The sequence below is a fragment of the Hirundo rustica genome, chromosome 3 (genome assembly GCF_015227805.2).
Source record: "Hirundo rustica isolate bHirRus1 chromosome 3, bHirRus1.pri.v3, whole genome shotgun sequence".
NCBI lineage: Eukaryota > Metazoa > Chordata > Aves > Passeriformes > Hirundinidae > Hirundo > Hirundo rustica.
The window spans coordinates 89458045-89480365 of record NC_053452.1 but is presented as its reverse complement, the minus strand read 5'-3'; the positions used below and the strand labels follow the sequence as shown (position 1 = coordinate 89480365).

Genomic DNA, 22321 nt, shown 5'->3' with positions numbered 1-22321 from the left:
CTGTTCCCCTGGAATATGCTATATCCCAAGGTTTGTCCTTGCCCTTTTTTCCCTGTCCATCCTCCCACACCCCACCCAGTCCCCTCCTGCAGGCCCTGTCATTCGGCTGTTCCTCCCAGCTTCTGGAGAGTTTGGGTAAGGGACATCGAATGATAGGGCAAGAGCGGCGGAGGTTCCTCCCTTTATGTTCCCATTGGTTTCTTTGAATGTCCCTCCAACCCTGTTCCACTCCCACCTTATCCCTCATTGGGTGTTGGTTTGTCCCCTGCTTTAGCCCCTCCCCTAGATATAAGCCCAGAACACGAGGCTGGGCCAGGACTTGGCAAGAGCTGTTGAGGAAGATGTCCGAACAGGACGGAATAAAGACTTTGGGCTTGCCCTCTTCCAGGTCTGACTCATTTCCTCCATCATCGACATCATCTCTCTCTGGTGATAAGGGGAAAAAGCCCCTCCACTGCTCCCCAGGTTTTTAGGACCCAGGGGAGTTTTCCTGTCTGGTCGCACTCTCGAGCAAGCCTGGGCAAAACAGAGCCAGCGGCTCCAAAAGAGACCAGCGACAGTTATTCAAATGCTGGCTGGGCATCAGTGTACACATGGAATTGCCTTTGAACCATGTGATTTGTTTCATTCTTTCTTCCTCCCCTTTCCTTTGCTTGTTAAGCTATCTCAACCCACTAGTTTTCTTCTGTTTGCCCTTTTCTATTGTCTTCACCATCCCATAGAAAGGACAGAGTGAGTTAAGTGGCTGCATGGTCTTTAGCTGGCTGCTGGATCAACCCCTCACAAGTGTCATTTCTTGTGCCTATTCTTGCTGATGCATTGTTATTTAATTATTATATTATACCACATTACCAACACCAAAGATGAAGGATGCATATTGCAAGTGTCATTCTGACAATGGTAATTCACCCTTACCTGGAAAAAATACATCAAAGATATTTGAGCTTCTGGACTGCAGAATGAGGCTTTTATTAACGTAAGGCTAGCTGATTAGTTATTCCTGACCCACCAGAGGGTCTAGCATGAGTGACATTGTCTTGCGCTGTCATATGATAACTTGCTGGTATGTAACTTTTGGAGAACTAGAATTTTCAGATGCAGTAGGAAATCAAAATCTCCTAATGCTGATGGAGTTGTATGATTAAACTTTGTATTTCACTTATCTTGATCTCCCACCAGAGAAGGTTTAGATTGGATATTAGGAAAAATACCTTCATTAAAATGGTGTCAAGCATTTGAACAGGCTGCCTAGGCAAATGGTTCCGTCACCATCCCTCAAGGTATTTAATAGGCATGTACATGTGGCATTTGGGGACATGGTTGAGTGATGAACTTGGCAGCAGTAGGTTTGCAGTTAGAGTCAGTGATCTTGAAGATCTTTTTCAATGTATATTATTCTATGATTCGTCCCACAGTCCAGTTGTTTAATGCCACTCCCTGCCTGGAGAGCCAAGGTAAAGTCTGTGAAGTATATGTTGCAATTAGAGCGTATATTGGAATTCTTTCCCACATTCAGATCTTTGGTCTTTGACTTGTATAATAAGGCTGCTGTAATATACCTTTGGAAGAAAATGGTATTTGATGCAGAAATTATGAAACTCCCAAGATCTCCCTCTGTTTTTAAATCTTCCTTTATTATACTTCAGTTGCTTCCTATCCTCTAGTTTTTTATGTTTCAGAGGAGGATGAATAGAGCCTGTATTGTTAAAAATTAATTTTCTATGGGATTGTTGATTCATTATCTGTTCTTTTACAGTTGCTGTGGCTGACGAAGAAGGAAAGGGTCTTCTTCAGAGTTTATGAATATATGTTAGTTCATTAATCCTCTGTGTTGATCACTGAGGAATCTTGATGTATAAACAGATAATATGATTTGGAAAAATTTTGGTACCCTTTGATAATGAGTACAATAAAAAGGACATAGTATGCACAATAATGTAGTCACATATAAACTGGATAATGCAATTGCTTAGTGAACAAATTTTTGGGTCCCTTTCTAGATTCAACTTAAAAGATGATCCACATGGAAGTTATTTCAGAAATTTATATAATAAATGTAAGTTTAAGTAAATATACTCTGGATAAGAATAGCCATGGAGAAATGTAGGTATTGAATAGATATGAATTCTTATTACTAAAGTAAGATAATATGAGAATTTCACAATTTCTTTTCAGAACAGCTTCTCCACTTAGCAGAACTCATTCTGGTTGGGGGGGGGGCGGGGGGCGGGGGTTGACAGTGAAATTATTTTGCTCTCAAAAATGCCAAAGAACAATCTTGTAATGAAAAAATACTGAGAAATTTTAATCTGTGTAGTAGCCAACATCAAAAGAAATCTTTTGACATAAATGATTGTTGTAATGTTGACAACACACATGAACAAATTTGAAAAAGCCTGAAAAGGATCAACACATAGTCTAATATGACACCTTGCCATTAAGTTTCTGCAGCATTTATTTTCTGTAGAAACTGTTATCCACAGTTATTAATTCAAATACAGATGTTTTGAATGTCATGCTTTCTCAGAAACAGTGAGTTTGTATGGATCTCACTGATTTTCTGTGCTGTGTTCCATTTAAAACAAAATTGCATACGTCTGTGACAAGCCAGGTGAGAAATATATAGGAACAACAGAACAAAAATAAACACAAATAAATCAAGGGGAAAAAAAAGATGAAAGACACATGAAAATAAACTTTAAACAGTGTTTGAAATTGCAGTGAGCTACTATTCTTTGTCATGTTAAATTTTTCTCAAATTAATAAAGTTTCCTGGATCAATATTGGAACTCATTTGATGAAGCATAGCCAAAATTTCCAAGGGGAAAAGTATATTCACTTTATTAAAAATCTGTATTTTTCTCTATTTCAGATCCCATGTTTTTTGGGGAGAATTTTGTTTAAACTGCATATAAAATTCCACTTTGTCAGTCTCAATTAAAGGATCTGCTGCTGTTAGGAGTAGTACTTGTTATGTCAACATATGCAAAATGCTGTCCTAGAGAATAAGAGAGCACATGCACTGGAGGCATAAAATTTCTTCTGTGGAATGCTCTGTAACCTGATTTTAAGATGGCGATATGTGTCCAGTATGAGATCATGAAATATTAATTTCAGTCCAGTGGTAAAAAGATACACATTTGCAACAGCATCCAAAGACAATAACAAGTGTCACAAACTATGGTCTTCATATCAAGCACTTGATTTTGTCCAAGATGTCGACTAGTTCTCAAAATGTGTTTAAAAAACAAAACAAAACAAAACAAAACATTATAAAATACATAAGGTGTTCTAACTGTGAAAAGAAGATGCATATCTGGAAATGAGAGAATTTGAGAAAATTATTTTGAAGCAGCTAGGTTTGGTTCAAGTTTAGGAAATAGTGACAATTGCAGGTTGTCCTCAGGATTTGTCAGGGAAAAAAAAAAAAAACAACCAAAGAAAGCAATTTTTTCTTACATGTACTACAACAAGCAAACAAAAACAACCAACCAACCACAAAAAAAGCAAACCAAAGAAACCAATCAAGGAAAACCATCCAAACCCATACCTCTCATACACTTCAGGGTTCCTGAAACTGCAAGCACCTTCAGGAAAAATACAACAGTCAGTGGTACCTACAGGGCTGTTCCGTTCACCCAAAGTGGAGGATCAAATCGTGGATGGCTGAATTATGGATTGTGCTGCCTACTTCCTCAATGATTTTTGGTTGGTGCATAGACATTTATTTCATACCATATATATATACCTACATTTAAGCGTCATAATATAATTTTAATTCTACATTTATCAGTTTAGTATTCTCACAAATGTACTGGTAGGAACTAGAATAAGAAAGAAAAAGCTGTCCTTTCTTCCACTCTTTTTTTTTTTTTTTTTTTTTTTTTTTTTTTTTTTTAACTGATAATTTCTCTGACAGTCTGAATGTTTCTTAAGGAAAATATTCAGACTGTATAGTCTTAGTGTCTCTGTTGAGTAAGATGAAAACAAATTGCTTCTTGACAGATTCCTGGAAGGAGTGACAGAGAACATGAGCCACCTCTGGTGTTGAAGTTTACACAGTGTGAATCTCTGTCTTCTTTCCTCTCTTCAAGGAATTAGGTGATAGAATAATTTTGTTTCTGAGAAGACAGAAATTATTTTTAATACATTTCATATCTCTGAAACTAACATATCTGAGGAATTTTGAAAATAAATGCCGAAGTATTTAAAGTTTTCACTGCCTATAAAATTACAAATAAACAAAAATACCAGTGACTGGGAAGCATAATTATAAAGCCCTTGATATGTGGATGTATGGATCAAGAGGAGGCCTAGAACTCAGAAAAACACTGCTCTAGATTTTAAACCAAAAACCTAAATGTCATTTTAATAATAATAATAATAATAATAATAATAATAATAATAATAATAATAAAAAGAAGCTACTAACCAGATGTAGATCAACACATGTAGAATTGTGTTCACAAGCGTTGACTATGCAGTCATCAATGTCTTGGTCACATTTCAGTCCTGCATATCCTGGGTTGCACAAACAATAGAAGCCATCGACAACTGCAATATAAATAGTACTTTAGTACTAAGAGTCATAACAACTGAGTGTAGTAAATTTACAAAGTTCCAGTTATGAATACTATCTGGAAAAGATTAAGACCAGCTTTAATTAAACAGTGTGCACATGTGAAAAAAAATGAAATAAATTAAATGTGGTCTCAAAATATCTTTTAAATATGAAAGCAGATTAATGTACTGCATTTACTTAAACAATGGAAATATTTTGATTCGAGAGTTATAAAACAATGAGTAAAAATTTGATAAGTAATGAGTAATTTTCCATCATAAAACAATCACAAAATATGTAAGATTCTACCTTTAAAATTATATTTTTTGTATCAATGAAATGATATCTAAATAAGATATGGCAGTTAGACAATGTTTGGTTTGTTGGGTTGTTTTTTTTTAATGTTATTGCTGTTGTAAGGAATGCCTCGTATTATAGCACTATATTAAGGGAAAACTTACTTGAGTTGAATTTTTCTATGACGTATTTCTTAACAAGATATTCATAAGAAACCTCTCTTTTTCATCATTAGTGATCCAAATGGAGAGGAATCTTTAGAGTGCTCCATCCATACTGCTCATGACAGCAGTAATTGCACTTCTTGAAGGCCTGCATTTATTTTAACCTCAAAGGGGTCCCTAGATTCTTCATTATCTCTGAGATTTACTATAGAATCTATTCTACCATCTTGTCTGTAGACACCGCTGCTATTGTATTCATTAAATGCTTTAAGTCCTTCAGCACAGGAGCATTATTCATATGCTAAAACCTTCCCAGCTTCCTTATGATTCCAGCTCTCTGCAGCGAGTGCACATAGGGTAGAGGAACTCAAATGTCCACATGATTAAACTCAAGCCAGAGGCACCACAAAGACAAGCTGTTCCTCCAGAAATTGTCACTTTGTCAGCATGAAGAACTTTAATACAGCTCATCTGAATTCCAGTTCAAAAATATCTCTAAACCAATGTAAACCATGTAGAAAACATCTGTAAATATAATAGGAAATAGTCTTTGCTAGACAGAAGATTAAGTCACTCACCTTGTTCCCACATAAAGAAAGACAGGCTTTTTAAGATATTTCATTGAAACTTATTTTTATTTTAACTGGGAGAGTTTTAGACAATGATGTATTTAGTAAGTTGGGCTCAGTTCTTTAAGATCTTATCTGAAACCAGTAAGATGACTAGGTTTTCTGCAAATTTTTCTAAAAAAATGCATTTCATGGAAGTTCTTAAATCATCATTCTTTTTTGAAAAAGGTTATGAGGAAACAGGAGAGAGATCTAGAAGACAATCAGGGTTACTCAGTGCTTAAAGTGTGGACCCTATGAGGAAAAGTTGAGTCAACCAGGCTTGCTTTGTATTAGACCTTCAGGGAAGTGTACATAGTAAGAGGGCTATTTAACAATAAATTCCAGGACAGTTGCACAAATGACAGAACTGAAATCCCTTAGTAGTGCTAGGAGGTACAGTGAGGCAATGGACAAAACCTACAGCTCAGGAGATTTGGATGATATTGGAAGAGTGTGAGCATTGCCAGAGTAGTTGATCGGTGGAATATGCTGTCCCAAAGAGTTTGTGAAATTTCTGTCCCTCTTTGAAGGCTTTCAAAACTCAGCTAGAAAAATCCCTGACTGACCTATTCTACTACTGTTAATAGTCTAGCTACATGCAGGGTTGACAACATGTCCTTCAGATGTTTTTTCAGCTTTCCAGTCTTTCCAGTCAGCATTTTAAGATCCTCTGAAATTACTACTTCTACTTTTTTTTTTTTCTTTTTTTTTTTTTTTTTTTCTTTTTTTTTAACAAGTGTATAAGGTTTCTGATAGATGGTAAGAGCCCTATAACACTTTCATGTAAGTACTCCATACTTTGCTGTTTTGCATAGATTGCTACTAAACTTGGCCTAAGCCAGACAGAATATAGTAGGGTAATCTAGTTGCTTCTAAAACCTTTTAGTACATCTTGCAACAAAAGAGTCAGTTACACAGTTACATGCAGAAGGTAAAGATTTTACATTAGTTTGAAATTAAACAGATTTTTTTTAGTTATTAGAATTATGACATATAATGTCTAACTGCTCCATGAGCTCTTTTTCAGCACCTGAATATTCTCTCATGAAATGCAGAATGTGAGATGTTTTTGGTTAATTTAGGTATCAAAGGAGACAGCACAAATCTCATTAAAATTTCTCATTAGCTACAATTCTGACTCCCTGAACACAAAAACCCCAGTGCCGGGATTTGAGGCATTTTGGCAAAAATAATCCTTCTGGTACAGGCTGTGAAGCTTCAGACAAGCTGAAATTCAGTAAATTATCCACTGCTCTCCCCAGAGCAGCTCAGCAGCTACAGACACTTCAAGAGAAAGACTACTCTACATTAAAGTGAGTAACCAGACTGAACTCACTGTCATAGCAGTATCCGTGGAGGCAAGGGTTAGAGCTGCACTCATTGACATTGATCTCACAGCGTGGACCTGCAAAGCCCTTCACACACTGGCAGTGGAATCCAAGGGGAAAAACATCCAAATTCATTTCTTCTATGCACACAGCTCCATTCTCACAGGGATTGCTGGCCTCACAAGCCCTAAACTCACAGTTCAAACCTGAAAAAGGAAACGGCAAAGCTGTCAGTGTTAAACTAATGAATCCCTGCAGCAGCTGCTGCCTATTATGAGTTTTATTTTCTTTATAACCCTGGTTAAAAATCAAGTAGGAGGGTCTCCGAGGTACGTATATCTATATTACCATGCAGGAACATCTATTTGCTTGGTATATGTAAAAAGAAAAAAAAAAAGAAAAAAAAAAAAAAAAAAAAAAAAAAAAAGAAAGAAAAGACAATTTATGTTTTGCTTACATTACTTTATATGATACATTTTAAAATCTTAATAACGATCTCACAGGTTTCAATAGGTTGGTATTATCTTCCATCTTTTCTCTTTACCCTAGTGCTTTAAATGTCTCAAAAATGCAATTTTTTAGAATGTTTTAAAAAATGATTAATGAATTTTGATTGAAACTTCCTGCTGTGTCATCTTGACAACCTGTTGTCACAACTATCATGTGAATTGTTCATACATTAACCCATAATACTGAACATGAATTAAATATATATAACACTGTATAATTTTTCTGCTTACCATCCATGACTGAATACAAATTATATTACTGAAAATATGTACTTTAATGATGAGTGAAGGCCTCCATTATTTATAAAAATTGCATACAATAGAAAATCTCACACCGTCCCATTGTACTCTTTCCTTACTCTCGTGTAGCACATTATGTACATTTATCGGGGCTGTACAAGGAACCGTGTGATTGTAGATCTTGGTGTGGATAGTGTGGATTTTGGGTCACAGATGCCTTCATCTAAATCTGTAATTTACAATAATTAGATTAAAAGAGATTTAAAGGCCCTATAAAATTAGTTAACTTTTCCATGTTTTCCAGTACTGGTAATGGAAATGAGGGTGGCCAAGACAATAGAGATCAAATGGGTTTGGGTTTGTAAATCTGTCTGCCTTTTTCACTCAGTGTTGCTGGAGGCAAGTCTGTTCTTTCAGACTTACTTTCAGACAGCACTCAGTGACTCTCAGGGCTGTAAAAAACTGTACACAAGCCCCTCTGAATCTCTTTGAAGCCTTTCCATGACTACTGAAGCTGTGTCTATGTTATGCTTTCTGGTGAAGATTCCCAGGATTTGCTATACTCCAGGCCTACTGCACACTTCACCAGTGCCCTTGCCCCAGCTATGGTGGCCCAGCCATTCCTTTCTGCAGCAGTTTCTCCCTGTCCCAACAACCTCTCTGTTCCTCAAACAGGTTGTAGCCTTAACCCAGTGATGGGCAATGCAACACTACAAGACAAAACACCTGGGTAAGTCCACACAGTTAAGCTATAGTGGGTTGATCTTGGTAGCTGACAGATGCCCATCCAGCCACTCTCTCGCTCCTCAACAGGCACGTGAAAAAAATAAGAGAGAAAGTCTTGCAGACCATGATAAAAATAGGGGCATCCTTTACAAATTACTGTCATGGACAAAATAGAAACAACTTGAGGAAAACTGAATTAACTGGCAATTAAAAATAGCATAGGATGGTAAAAAAATCCCCACAAAGATAAATCTGCCTTTCCCCACCCCTCTTCTCTTCCCAGACTCAACCCCACTCCTTCACTTCAGACTCCTCTACCCTCTCCTCACCCATGAATACCATGGGGGGATGAGGAATGGAAACTGTGGTTAGTCCATGACAGCTCTTCTCTGAGCCTCACACTTTTGCCCTATCTCAGCGCAGAGCCTTCACAGGCCACAGCTCCTGCCAGGACCCTTCATAACAAAGAAACAAGCACTACCCAAAATGTCAGCAGGATTGTAGGTGAGCTGACTCCTTACTGTAAGACATTCATCTAAGGGTTGAATTATAAATGCTTTTAATAACAAGAACAACAAGTAGGAACAGAACTGAGATTAAAAAAAAAAAACCCGACAACCCTTTGACCCCAGTAATGATGCTGACAAAAGAGGAAAAACAACACAAGTTGTTCCCTGTCTTTATGCTTATGATCTCTCTGATGCAGGATGATCCTGATGAAGACAGTCGGCGCTCTCAGATCTGGAGTTCATGAAATTGCACAGCAAAAGAAGCCATATGGCTCATTGAGATTTTGCCCTGAAGTTTCCATATTTATATCACAGCAGCTTGACATGAGTGAAAACCCTGCTGATTCCTAAAGTGGAATAACACAAATAAGCTTAACACATGGCTCACAATCCTAAATGGAACTGTCAGATGATCCAGTAATGCAGTACTTAATTTTCTTTACCTGGAGAGGCAGCTTTACCTTTGCATCTACCTTCTGTGCACTTCCTTTTCTCTTTATGTTCATTCAGAAGCCTATTTATCTGTTCTTCAGCCACACCTGCTTGAGTTCCTGCACATTGGAAAGAACTGTGCTTTGAGGAAATGGTCTTTTAAGATAAATCAGTGGGCTCAAGACAAAACCTTTATCCCTTCAGTGCAATCTCTAATGGGAGCTTGCCAAACAGATTTCTAAGCGAATTAAAACCAGCTCACTGAAGTTTGGAATCATTATTGTGCTACTTGAATTTTTAATTTCTCTTAAGATTATGAACGCTATCATCTCACTGCCATTATTGCCAGAGTTGTTTTCTACCTCTACATCCCAAACTGCTTCTTGCTAACTTACAAATATAGAACACAGATAAATATCTCCCCTAATTTTCTCACCCTGCAATTGCTTTAAAAAAAATTATCAACAAGATAAAATATTTGTGTGTTTCCATGTTGTCTTTCTGGCAAAAGTCAGTGTGGTAATATCCCAAGGAGAGCTCACCTTCCTAATACTTTTTTCCAGTTCCCTAAAGATGACTTCATAAACTTTTCTTGATCAAGCTATTAATGCTAATTAATAATTATAAAAATAATAAAAATAATAATTAATAAAATTGGATGAGTTAATGTAGAATTTTTTTTTCAATACATAATCACGCAAAGATTAAGGTTGGATAGGAGTAGGTTGGATAGTAGTAGGTAGTGGTGGTTGCACATGTGTTAAACAAGTTCACTTGTTGCTGTTGCTCTTATATCAGCATTTTTTTACAAAGCTGTAAAAATGATTTATGATTAAGGCTAAATCAAACAGCAATCAGGTTTTAGGATTAATTTTTTTTTATAAAAATAGCTTAATCAGAAAACAGTTTTTATGTTTTCAGCATTTTCTCTCTCTTCTAAATATTTAAAGAATCTCTGTACATATATTTTTCTACACAGGTTTTACTGTGGCTGATTGATTTCAATACATCTATTTTGTGTTAAACATGAAACTTCTCACTTGATCTGAAAAGTTTCTGAAACAGCAGGTCTGTGATTGCTGACAGATAGGAATGCTGTGCCAGGAAAACATTTTATAAACTGTCTTCTCTCACTGACATATCAGAATTTTTAAATTTGAGTAAAAAGGTAATGTTCACTTAACAGTTAAATGACAAAAAAGAGAATGTCCAACGGATGAAATGTGAAAGAATCCATACAGAAATTAATTAATTAGCTTATTTCCTTTAGATAGGTTTAACCTTTTTGCTTGTACAATTCTTGGCTACATTTTACTGATTGCAAAAATAGATTGTCTTTAATGGGCACCTAAAGGTCTCTCAATTAGAATAAACTTGAACAAAACTCAGAAATATATGCACAAATGATAAAATTAAACATTCAGCTGAAAGACAATTTCCTTGACAGTTGCAAAATATATTGCATTAAGTATTATATGTCTTTACCTCCATAAAATCATATACTAATGGCATATCGTGTGCTTGCTTCTCTGTTAGCATACTGTATGTCAAACAATGAATAAGTTATTTAGAAAATACTTTTTTTTTTTTTTTTTTTTTTTTTTTTAAGGAGTGGGAAGCATATTGCATATTTAAAATTTTCATTCTGCTGATATTAATGACTTTCCTTTTCTTCTGTAGTCAGTTGTAATACTTCTAGGGTAGAATTTCTAAATATCATAAATGAGCACTAAAAATAGATTTCATTTTGGTGGAAAAGACTGTCCTTTTAAGGCCATTGTTAAAAGCCAAAATCCTAATTTATAAAAATGACATAGACGATAAATTGCCTGATATAAATTTCTATTTCTTATGAGAAATTATTGATAATTGTTTGCTTTATTTTCTTAGCATAAATGTGTATATTTTTGTATGGATGTGTAGTACTGAAGTCTTCTGTAATCAGAAGTGACATCTCTTCAATGTTGCTATTCTTTAGGAAAATAATCTAATAAATAAAACATTTGCTACTAACATTTTAAGGAATGAAATCTGACAACAGTTTTCAAATTCAGCATTTTGCTGTAAAAGTATGGTCTGAAAAATGCAACTCATTTCAGACTGATGGTACAAATATGACAATATAGGTAAAATATCTACCAGAAAAACAAGTGTGTCATTTGGACAGCAATTTCCTAAACTGTAACAAGGTAATGGTATTAAATACACATTCATGAGGACAAGAAACTTTCAAGAACTAGCAAGCAGGTAGCAGCATCAGCACTGTGATTTTGTGATCATAACATCATTGCAATGGCACTGTTTCAGTCTTTTTTAACTTACCTTTTAACAACAGAGCTGAAAGACACTTCTAACATTAAAATGAATCAATACTATTTTGAAAGATAAATTAGATAAACTGAACTCTTTACAATAAAAATAAAAATATGATTTTGGAGTTATGGGAGAAAACCCAGCATACAAAGGAACTATAAAACTATGTAAAGATACGCTTCCCCATCCCTCAATCCCTGCCCCCAATCTATATGCTACTGTTTTTCCCAAGATCATCCTTTTGAAATTAGTAGATATGAGAATTTTAATTCAAAAGTTATTTGATCACTTCAGAGAAATATGTGGTTTTGTTTTCCCCGCCTTTACACAGCTCAGTAGCTCTTGCTCCCAAAGGCTTTCCTAGACTTGCCATCCCAGGAACAGTAATGAGCAAGATAGATACCTAAAATCTGAGTTCCTTGTAAATATTAAATGTCTTAATGCTAAAGATAAAATTGTCTCTATTAAAGTTCAAAACTTGAGAAGCTTAGATGTACCTCTAAGTTTGCTACTATTTTAAAAACTGCCTGCTTATCTTGATCTGCTTTGGAACGCAGGAAAAGACAGTATCTCCACAACTGAGATGATTAAACACCAACAGAAGTAAATAAAATACAGAAGTACCTTGGAAGTGGGTAGGAAATAGAAAAAATAACTGAAGCATGCATATTTTCGTATTACTTGAAATATAGCTGAGTATTATAATAAAAGTTTAAAAACATAACAAATGTTTTCTTGCACATCAAATTTATAGCAAATCCATTCTTTTCTTTGGAATCCAAATTCTACTTTCCATTAAGGGTATTGCTTTGAAATTCTGCGTATAAACTGTGGAAAGATATTTTATCTGAAATCCACATTAATTGAAAATCATATACTTGTTTTTTTTTTAAAGGAAGGGTAGTTGAAAAGCAATACTTTGCACTTTTCAAGTAAAAATACATTTCCTTAATTATATATTATAATGCAGATCATACAACACTACTGAAATAGAGTACGAGAAAAACCCACATCACAAACTTTAAAATTAAGATCACACAGAGATGTATACATTATTTCTCCATACCTGTATAAATTTCTGTAAAAATAGAAAAAAAAGCAGAAGTTGAATATATTGTTTAGGTGCAATTTTTTCTTAAAAATATAATAGTTTATAAGGAATAAATAATGAAGATATATCTGTATCCACATCTGTGAATTTGATATTTCATGTAAAAACATGCTTCACTCTGCCTCAGAAACCAAAAGATAAATTCCCCTTAGCAAAACAATTAACAAAAAATTATTTAGTACTGAAATATATGGGAATGCTTTTCATTCTTTATTTTATCTGCATCAGCATTCAACGAAATTAATAGTATGTGTGGAACACTTACAGAAAACTTGTATCAAATTTAGGTTTTCCTTATGGCCTAGGACTTGTGGGTGTTAATTTGAGTTACAATAATGGCTACCTTTAGTTTTCAAACTCTTCTGTGTTCTAAGATCACACTCTTATTTTCTTAAAATTTGACTGATTAGACAAATATTGTTTATACTATTTGATACCAAGATTATAATTTTATTATTTTATTTTTTGTATTGACAGATGACCCTATGCCATAAATAGGCTCTCTATGTAGAAAAATAAAGCTAAGAATATTTTCATCAGTAGTCAAAAAAACCCCTCTGAAATTTGGTTAACTTTTATTTGAGCAGCATCAATGCCTTCATAATTTGCGAGACAGCCCTGGAAAAGGTAACCATGTTTTAAGTCTTTAAAAATGATAATTTGCACATGCTTTCTGGAAAACTAAGGGTCAGAATTCCATTTGCAATGAATAGAACATGTATCATCTCCATAATTTAAACCTACTTCCCGAACAGAGGATCTTGAACACCATTCTCACACAATGACTAATGAAATTCAAACCCCTTATCGGCTGTAGGTGACTGGATTTACACACAAAATATTCCCAGCTTACTCATGGCTGTAAAGGTTTAGAGAATTCTTCTTGTGGACCAAGATGTGTGCCAAGGTGCAGACTAAAACAGAGTTGAAACTGTAGCACTTACCTCACTGAATTTGTATGGACTGAGTTAAGCAAATACAGCTTTTAGAGATGCCTTTGTGTTCTCAGCGCTGTTAGAAAGGTCACAGCTCTCCTACAGATTTGGGCATGTCTGCCAGACCCCTGTGGATATCTAAAATACCCAAAATCACCTAAACAGACACTAGAAATGGCTAGGAAAAAGGCTTTGTCTCTGAATTGTTTCATTTTGGACATAGAGGCAGCTGAGTTTTTTCATTTAGATGGCAGCTTTTAGGAGCAATAAAAAACCCAATAGAAATATCAGCAAAACATTCCAAAGTCCTGCAGTGACTTCAACAGCAAGTCCCAGCTCATACTAATTTCCATTTAGGCATTACATATCCTTTATTGTTCAGAGGCAATGCACGTTTTCTAGGTAATATAACCCAAACATGGTCACTCTGCTTCTCTTCCCTCAAATAGCTCTTACGTGATACAGGGGGCCCTTCATATATATATGCATCAATTTCATTTTTCCCCTAAATAAAATTTTATTTGGCTTTTCAGCGTCAAGAGAGAGGCAAAGCAAGATAAAACCCGATGTTGAACAGAGTATAGTGGTTTATGGTCTAACACAGAGATACGCTTGAGAGAGCCAGAGGTCTTGCAAACCTGCCTGTTTTCATTGGATGGGGCTTGGCACAGGAAAGAATGAGGTTTGGCCTATGAGCAGCGGAAAAGTAATTGCTCCATTATCTCTACTCCAGCTTTTTGCCTCCATGAGCACTTACATTGCTTACTTATTATCTGTTTTGTAATTAGCTGTTCCCATAATAGAGTGTCCTGTGATGAAAGCTCCATTATTATTCTTGTTTTTTGATAGACTTAAGCACTTTTTTTTCTGCTGAGTTGCCTTTCTTACCAGTTTACTTTCTTTTGCAACATGTTTGATGGTCAATTACCATTTTTGCTTTGATGTTAATTGAAACACATTTGGAGACATATGTCATTAAGACTGCAAGAAATAAGTAGACACTTCCTCAGAACTGAAATTCAATTTTCCTCTACAATTGCATATATTTGATTTAATAGGTCATACCTATTAGCAACATCTAGACAAAATACATACAGTGCATTTTTTTAAATGAGTCATGTAAATAATTTGGATCAAACAATAAAAATCTTTGCTCCATTTATTAAAAACAAGTTACTAAACAGCTGGTCATTTTTCTTTTTTCTTTTCTTTTCTTTTTTCTTTTCTTTTCTTTTCTTTTCTTTTCTTTTCTTTTCTTTTCTTTTCTTTTCTTTTCTTTTATTTTCTTTTCTTTTCTTTTCTTTTCTTTTCTTTTCTTTTCTTTTCTTTTCTTTTCTTTTCTTTTCTTTTCTTTTTTTTCTCATGCCAACTTTCATAGGATTATCACATATCCAATATACAGTCTCTGACTGAAACTAGAATTTTAATGCTTTCTTTCTTGCTGGGCTTTCTTTGGGACCGACAGATTAGTGACTCAGTGCATGTGTCATAGTTAGTTAGTTGGTTTCACCTTTGCCTTAAATACAAGCGTAGACAATGGGGAAAATTTGCAGTTGTGGTGTGGGAGTGCAAGATCTGTTCTTAGTTATCAATAATACCAAAGAAGAAAAAAGCAGCCTTTTAAGTCTTATTTTATCTTCTGTAAAATTGAGCTGGTCTAGACACTGTAGTGAGATCATTCACCTTTTGCATGCTAAGAATGCTGAAAAGCAGCTTGCCTGATACAGGGACAAACTGGTTCTGCTACATTCTCAGGAAGGACTGCTGTCTAATAGTTGTGAGTAACTTCACTGATATGGTTTAAAAAATATTGGCATTTAAAAGCTCTGAACAGTAAGGTTCCATATATTACTATGAACTCGACTGTTAATATTTGAATGTATTTTAATGTTCTTACAAAACACTAAAACCACCAATAAGAACAGCATGGATATAAATATAGATAAAGCTATAACCTTTACTAATTGCAGTGCTTTTGAATATGTTTGAATTTTTAATGGGACAACTCAGTATTTTCTGATAGAGCCATGGGAGCTTTCATTCTACCTTCCGTGAAGTCGTTAGGACCCCTAAATGAGATACAGCCTCACTATGTTTCTCACTCCTTCTGCTCTCTGCCCAAGGACTTAACATCAATTCTGTAATAACTGTGATTCTGTTATAGAAAGGCTTCAATTTTAGAATAAATATCATAATAGAAAAATTACTAAAATAACTTCCCAGCTAGGACACTCTAATGGATATTCTAAATGGACACTCTAAGCTCTTATAAGAATATTAAAATATTTTATTTGTCTTGCACCCAAATCAAGTTTATCTTCCTTCCTTCTCCAAGTTCCAGCTGCTTTGTCAACAGAGAATGCAACAGCTTCTCTATTCTCTGTTTCAGAAGAACGTCAGAATGTCAACTGATACAAAATGTCTGACATAAATAGACTGTTGCACCTCAGTTAAGATAGAAAACAGGTGGAAGTGGAGACATTTTTAAAATGTATATTTTTAGGTACTAATATATTGCAGCCAAGCAGAAGCAACTGTACCAGACATATTAGGGTTAAGTCCTATATGTAAAGAACATCACACTGCAGCATATGCAAGTGGTGGCATAGCCATTTTAGCTTTAAAGCTTGAGGTGTGATAATGACTTGTACTATACAGGTTAGTGGCAGAACACTGCTGAAAACCAACAGAAACAGAGAACTGGAGTTTTATAAGTGGATTGTCATGTTTGATTAATTAGAACTTGTTCACAAACACACACATAACTTCTGGCATAGATAACTATCATAAATGGCAAAAGCATATTATACAGACCTGTATGCTATTTTTTTTTTTTTTTTTTTCTGATTAACCTTAGTCACAGTGCTCAGTGGGGCTCAGTAACTTCTAGGATTTCTGTGGGTTTACACGGGAATCTCTTTCTCTAACCAGATTAATAACATAATATGGTATAGATTTCCTTCTGTTAATCAAATCTCGAGCTCCTCCAAATCAAGGTCAAAAGAATTATGATATACAAGGACTTTGAAGTTCAATACTACAGGTAAAACTCAGTAATTCTGGAAAACAGGAAATTGATTTTCTACTCCACGAGGATGAGGAACTTGACTCAAATAGGATGAAAATAGTTCAGCTATCACATTTAGTAATTAGAATGTTATTAGATGTTGACAAGGATGTTATTTCATATCTAAAAGACTTATAGGTTTGTTGTTGTGCATTATTTGGGTTTATATTGTATTTCATTTTTATATTGGTTTTGTAATGGTTTCTTCTGTACCCTCCTGTTCCCCTGGAAAATGTATCATCACGAGTCTTATCCCTGCTCCTTTTCCCCACCTATTCTCCCACACTGGAATGTAGTCCAACTCTGTTCCACTCCCACCTTATCCCTGATTGGGTAGTGGCTTATTGCTGCCTCTAGCCCCTTCCCCCCCTGGGTAAAAGCCAGGAGACCACATGGAAAATACTCTCTTGGCTCTTGGGACAGGGACTGGACTGGGCTCTGGACCCTGCAGGGGCAGGACCACAGGAGAAAGACTTAATAAAACCGTGATTTCCCGCGGACCAAGGGCAGACTCTTTCCTTTTGCCATCGACAGGGGCCTGTTCTCTCTAAAGGAAAAGGTTCCAGCCACTCTCAGATCTTTGGGACCCTGAGGGAAAAATCCTTCCAGCTGTGGTTTCTCTCTCGAGCTAGCTGAGGCAAAAACAGAGCCGGGGCTCCGGGAGAGAGAGAGACACAGCATAGGTTCATCCAGTTTTCTCTTGAATTACACATAGATGGACTGATGGTACCCTCAAGCTGTTAGTCTGAACGTTTGAGAAGTCAAATGTAGTAATTTCAGAGGAAAAATTCCAGTGAAATACTAGTATTTATTAAAAAAACCCCCCATGATCTACACTACATGGGAGGAAATACACTCTCAGGGGAACACTGATAGAGAGGAATGCATTAGTTTTGTTAGGGAGCATCAGAAGATATAATTCCCCAGTGCTCTCTAATCACTTTACGAAAATTGGATTTTCTAAAAAAGAATTGGTGCCCACAGAATTAAAACTTCATTCACTTATCAGATTTGTAGAGTTAATTTTCACAACCTGGACTAGAGATATTTGAAGAAAAATCTAGATACATATCACTACCCAAGCATCATTTTTCTTAAAAGCCTTTGATGTCTTCCATTATTCTATGCAAGCCTATGGAATGAGTTATAACATTTTTTTCTAAGTAGACAAATCTGTATTTTAAAAGACTCAAACAAAGAAACCCACTGTTCCTCCGAAGAATACTACAAGAAAGTATGAGTACACAGTAATACTTTAAGTAAATTTCTGATGACTTTTCATATTTATACACAACTAGTATAAAAGTTTTAAAAATATGAAAGTATCCATCCAGGATATTATAAAGTTTGCCACACATAAAAATGAATAGCAGGTATCCTGCTCTCTGAAGACTTGAAATGGGAAGAAAGCAAAATTTTTTTTTTCCTTTTTAAAAAATGTGAGGAAATGAAGGGGAAGAAAAAAGGAAAAATCAAAACTTTCTTGTCATAATCTTCCTTAGTCTCCTCGTCAAAATAAATAAAAATAGTCAAGGAAAAAATAACAAAAGCAAGATAAATGTATGTAAGCCGGTTTCTATATATAGAATCAATTTCTAGCTTAATCTGACAGGCTGTCTTTTGTATGCGTGCACCTGACTGTCCAAATCATGCTCTGAATTCTTTATCTCCACATTCTATATAGTAGAGGTCTGCTGTACATATCTCGATCAGCAGTATATGTTCCTGATCAATGTTCCTAGTAACAGTGCATGCTCTTCAAGTCAGATTTCATGATGGAACAATCAAATCATTGCAATATACTATTGAAATACATCTTCAGATTGCTTTCCAGGTAAATGACAGCATTTGTAATACAGCATTTATTGTTTTCCACTGAGAAAATCAGAAGGAAAAAAAATCTGTGAAAATACTCAAACCCAAAACAGGTGTTCCTATATAATTTTTACCATTAACATAATGTATGTGCTTTCTTAACTAAGTAATTCTGTAATCTGTAATTAGTCCACACAAAGCTGTTCATTAAAATACCCTGAATATATCTACACAATTAGAAAACATTGTTTAACTAACTGTTATGTTGGCTTGCTATGAATCTGTTAAAGTCTACATTTACAACAGTTTAACACTAAACAAACAGAAGGTGTGAGACAGAGGTAGTGTTTTCGTATGAAACGAAATCTACTTTTATTTATACCCATATAAATCTGGGCAAAATCTAAATCATATAAATTTAGGCAAGATCAAAATTTGATCTTGGAAGGTGTTGAATAAAGCTGTAAAGAAGTACACAGCCTTAGACATATTGTCATTGAATGGAATCATATTGGACCTAAATAACCTCCAAGGTCATCAAGACCAACCTGTGACTAATCACCGCCTTGTCAATTAAAATACAACACTAATTGCCGCATCTTTTCTTGTACACCTCCTCGAATGGCAATGCTGCCCTGGACAGCCTGCTCCAATGCTCAACCACCCTTGCAGTGAAGAAATTCTTCCTAGTATTAAACCTTTCCTGGTCCAGCTTGAGGCCACGCCCTCTTGTCCTGTTGCTGCCTGCTTGGGAGAAGAGGGAAACCACTTCTCCTTTCTGGAAGCTGTAGAGAGCGATAAGGTTACCCCTGAGCCTCTTCCTCTACAAGCTAAGCAACCCCAGCTCCCTTGGCCACTCCTGATACGATTTACACTCCAGAACCTTCACCAGCTCTGTTGCCCTCATCTGCACACGCTCCAGCCCCTCAATGTCTTTCTTGTAGTGAGGGGCCCAGAAGTGCACACATCACTTGATGTGTGGCCTCACCAGTGCCAAGTACAGAGGGACAATCCCTGCCCTGGTCCTGCTGGCCACACTAGTGCTGATACAGCCCAGGTTGCCCTGGGCCTTCTTGGCCACCTGGGCACACAGTGGCCCATGTTCAATCTCTGTCAACCCCAGCTTCTTTTCTGCTGGGCAGCTTTCCGGTCACTCTGCCCAAAACCTGTAGGGATGAATAGGGTTGCCGCGACGGAAGTGTAGGATCCTTCACTTTGTATTATTGAACCTCATACCACTGACCTTGGATCACTGAACCAGCCTGTCCTGATTCCTCTTCAGAGCCTTCCTAACTTTCAACAGATCAACCATCTGACACCAACTTGGTGTCATCTCCAAACAGATTGAGGGTGCCCTTGGGCCATCCATGCACATCATTGACAAAGATATTAAACAGGACCGGACCCAATATTGAGTCCTGGAGAACCCCACTAGTGACCATCCATCACATGAATGTGACTCAATTCACCAACACTCTCTGAATCTGGCCATCCAGCCAGTTCTTAACCCAGTGAAGAGTGCACCTGTCTTAGCCATGGATTGCCGGCTTCTCCAGGAACTCTTGGAGACAGCATCAAAATCTTTGATGAAGTACAGGTAGACAACATCCACAGCCTTCCCATCACCCATGATGTGGGTCACTTGGTCATAAAAGGAGATCAGGTTGGTCAAGCAGTACCTGTCTATCCTAAACCCACATGTCCGGGCCTGATCCTCTGGTTGTCATGTATACGTCATGTGATTACACTTAAGAAAATCTGTTCCACAATCTTGCCAGATGCCGAGGCCAGGCTGACAAGGCTGTAGTTCCCTGAATCCTCCTTCCAACCCATCCTGAGGATGAGCATCACACTGGTCAACTTCCAGTCATCTGCAACCTTCCCAGTTAGCCAGAATTGATGGCAAATGATGGAGAGAATCTTGGTGAGCTCTTCTGGCATTTCCTCTGTACCCTCGAGTGGATCCCATCTGACCTTATAGACTTGTGAGTGCCTCAGTGGCACAGCAGGCCATTGACTACTTCCGCCTATAATGTTTTCAGAGGATCTCAGTTAAAAGTTATGAGTGTTGCCAGCACGGCTTACCTTTTCCATTGAGTGTATGAGACACTGATAGTCTCTTGAAGGATGACTACAGAAAGGTTGACTTTCTGAATTTTTAATTACTCACTTAAATACCTAAATAAATATCAAAGTCTGCTGTAAATCTGGTCCTTTTGTAAGATGTACTCAAGAGACTAGTCTTTCTAACCATGTACTGAAAATTATTTTACATCTTCCTGCACAGAAGCAATTCTGATAATGCAGTAGTAATTTACTTGTTATTGTACTGGATTTTATTCAGTAGAACATAAATTAAAACTAACAAAAATGACAAACTAAATTTTGAATATTAATTAAAATAATAAGAACAAATATGAGTGTTTGTTCATGAGCTCATGAATAATAAATTTTATTCAACCATCTTCCCTAAAGGGGAAAAGTCCTGCTGTCTCAACATACCAGGAAAATTGCATTTTAATGATTGTTCTGGAATTCTAAGTATCATTATATCAAACTGCTGGAGGAAAAATGTGTTTATATTTAACTTATAAATCAATAGTTGTTTTTAATTGAGAATATCACTTGAACTAGATTTGCTCAAGAACACCACATTATTTGTTACTTTAAATTATTTTAGCAGTAAGTGTTTAAAATTTAACCCCAAAATTTATATTAAAAAGGTCAGAATAACCTTTGCAATTTAAGTGTATTTCTTTTAAAAGCATCAAGATAAATAATCACATAGTTTCTGGATTCCAAGGTTGCTATGAATTGTTCACTAAAAATGATAAATAATATAGAGAATGCCAATAAAATTAGAGAGAAAACTGTAGAAAATCAACCAATCTTTGTGTTGGCAGCTTAATGGGTATATACCTCCTATTACCTACATAAGAAATTTCATTCTGTTAACAAACTGATTTTGAATTATCAATTTTGTTTAAAAAAGGAGCACACCTAGCAGATGCATAAACAATGTTCCCTTCACCTTACTTGTAGCTGAAGGCATATATCGCTGGTCACTTTGAAAGATTTGTTTGCGAAAGTGAAGGACTATTAATGCTGAAGGAAGACTGAAATGCATTTAGACAAGTGCAAGAAATTCCTTCTAAAGATAATTATGTTTGTTTTCCCCTCTCCCTTGGTGTTCATTACCTTTAAACGGAGCCACACATTGGCAGAAATAATTACCAGGTTGGTCAATGCAGGTGGCTCCATTCTTGCAGGGAAATGAAGCACACTCATCTGTATCTGTTTCACATCTTGCACCTTTGAAAAGATGAAAGTTTTGAACACTTACTAAAAAATTAGGTGCCAATTTCTAATTCATTTGCATCACAAAAATTTCAAGCAACTTGTGAAGATAAGGTAACATATATCCGACGAATAAGCAGCCACACTACTAATAACAGCATCCATTTTGTTCTTATAACCAGAAATGCGTACCAGCTTATTTCTGAGTTGCTAAATGGTAACTAGTCTACCTTATGTGTGCAAGCTTTGAAGGCCTGTTAAAATCCAGACTAATTCATCTTGTGCTATGTAGTTTACAGATGCAGTCAGTGTTCCAGTTTATTGAAATATAAAATAAACATTAGGCCAAGGCAGGTAAAGAGAAATGACAATAAAACACAAGCATATTAATCAATAATGTCTTAAT

At 35.9% G+C, this 22321-nt stretch overlaps 1 protein-coding gene across 1 annotated transcript in view; it reads right to left on the bottom strand.

The window, feature by feature from the left end:
• The window catches only part of EYS (eyes shut homolog), a 718062-nt gene that overhangs the window by 509047 nt on the left and 186694 nt on the right, over nucleotides 1–22321 (bottom strand). Inside the window, 3 exon segments of the mRNA XM_040058168.2 lie at nucleotides 4433–4554; nucleotides 6970–7167; nucleotides 21817–21930. Of these exon segments, the coding sequence (XP_039914102.1) occupies nucleotides 4433–4554; nucleotides 6970–7167; nucleotides 21817–21930 (434 nt within the window).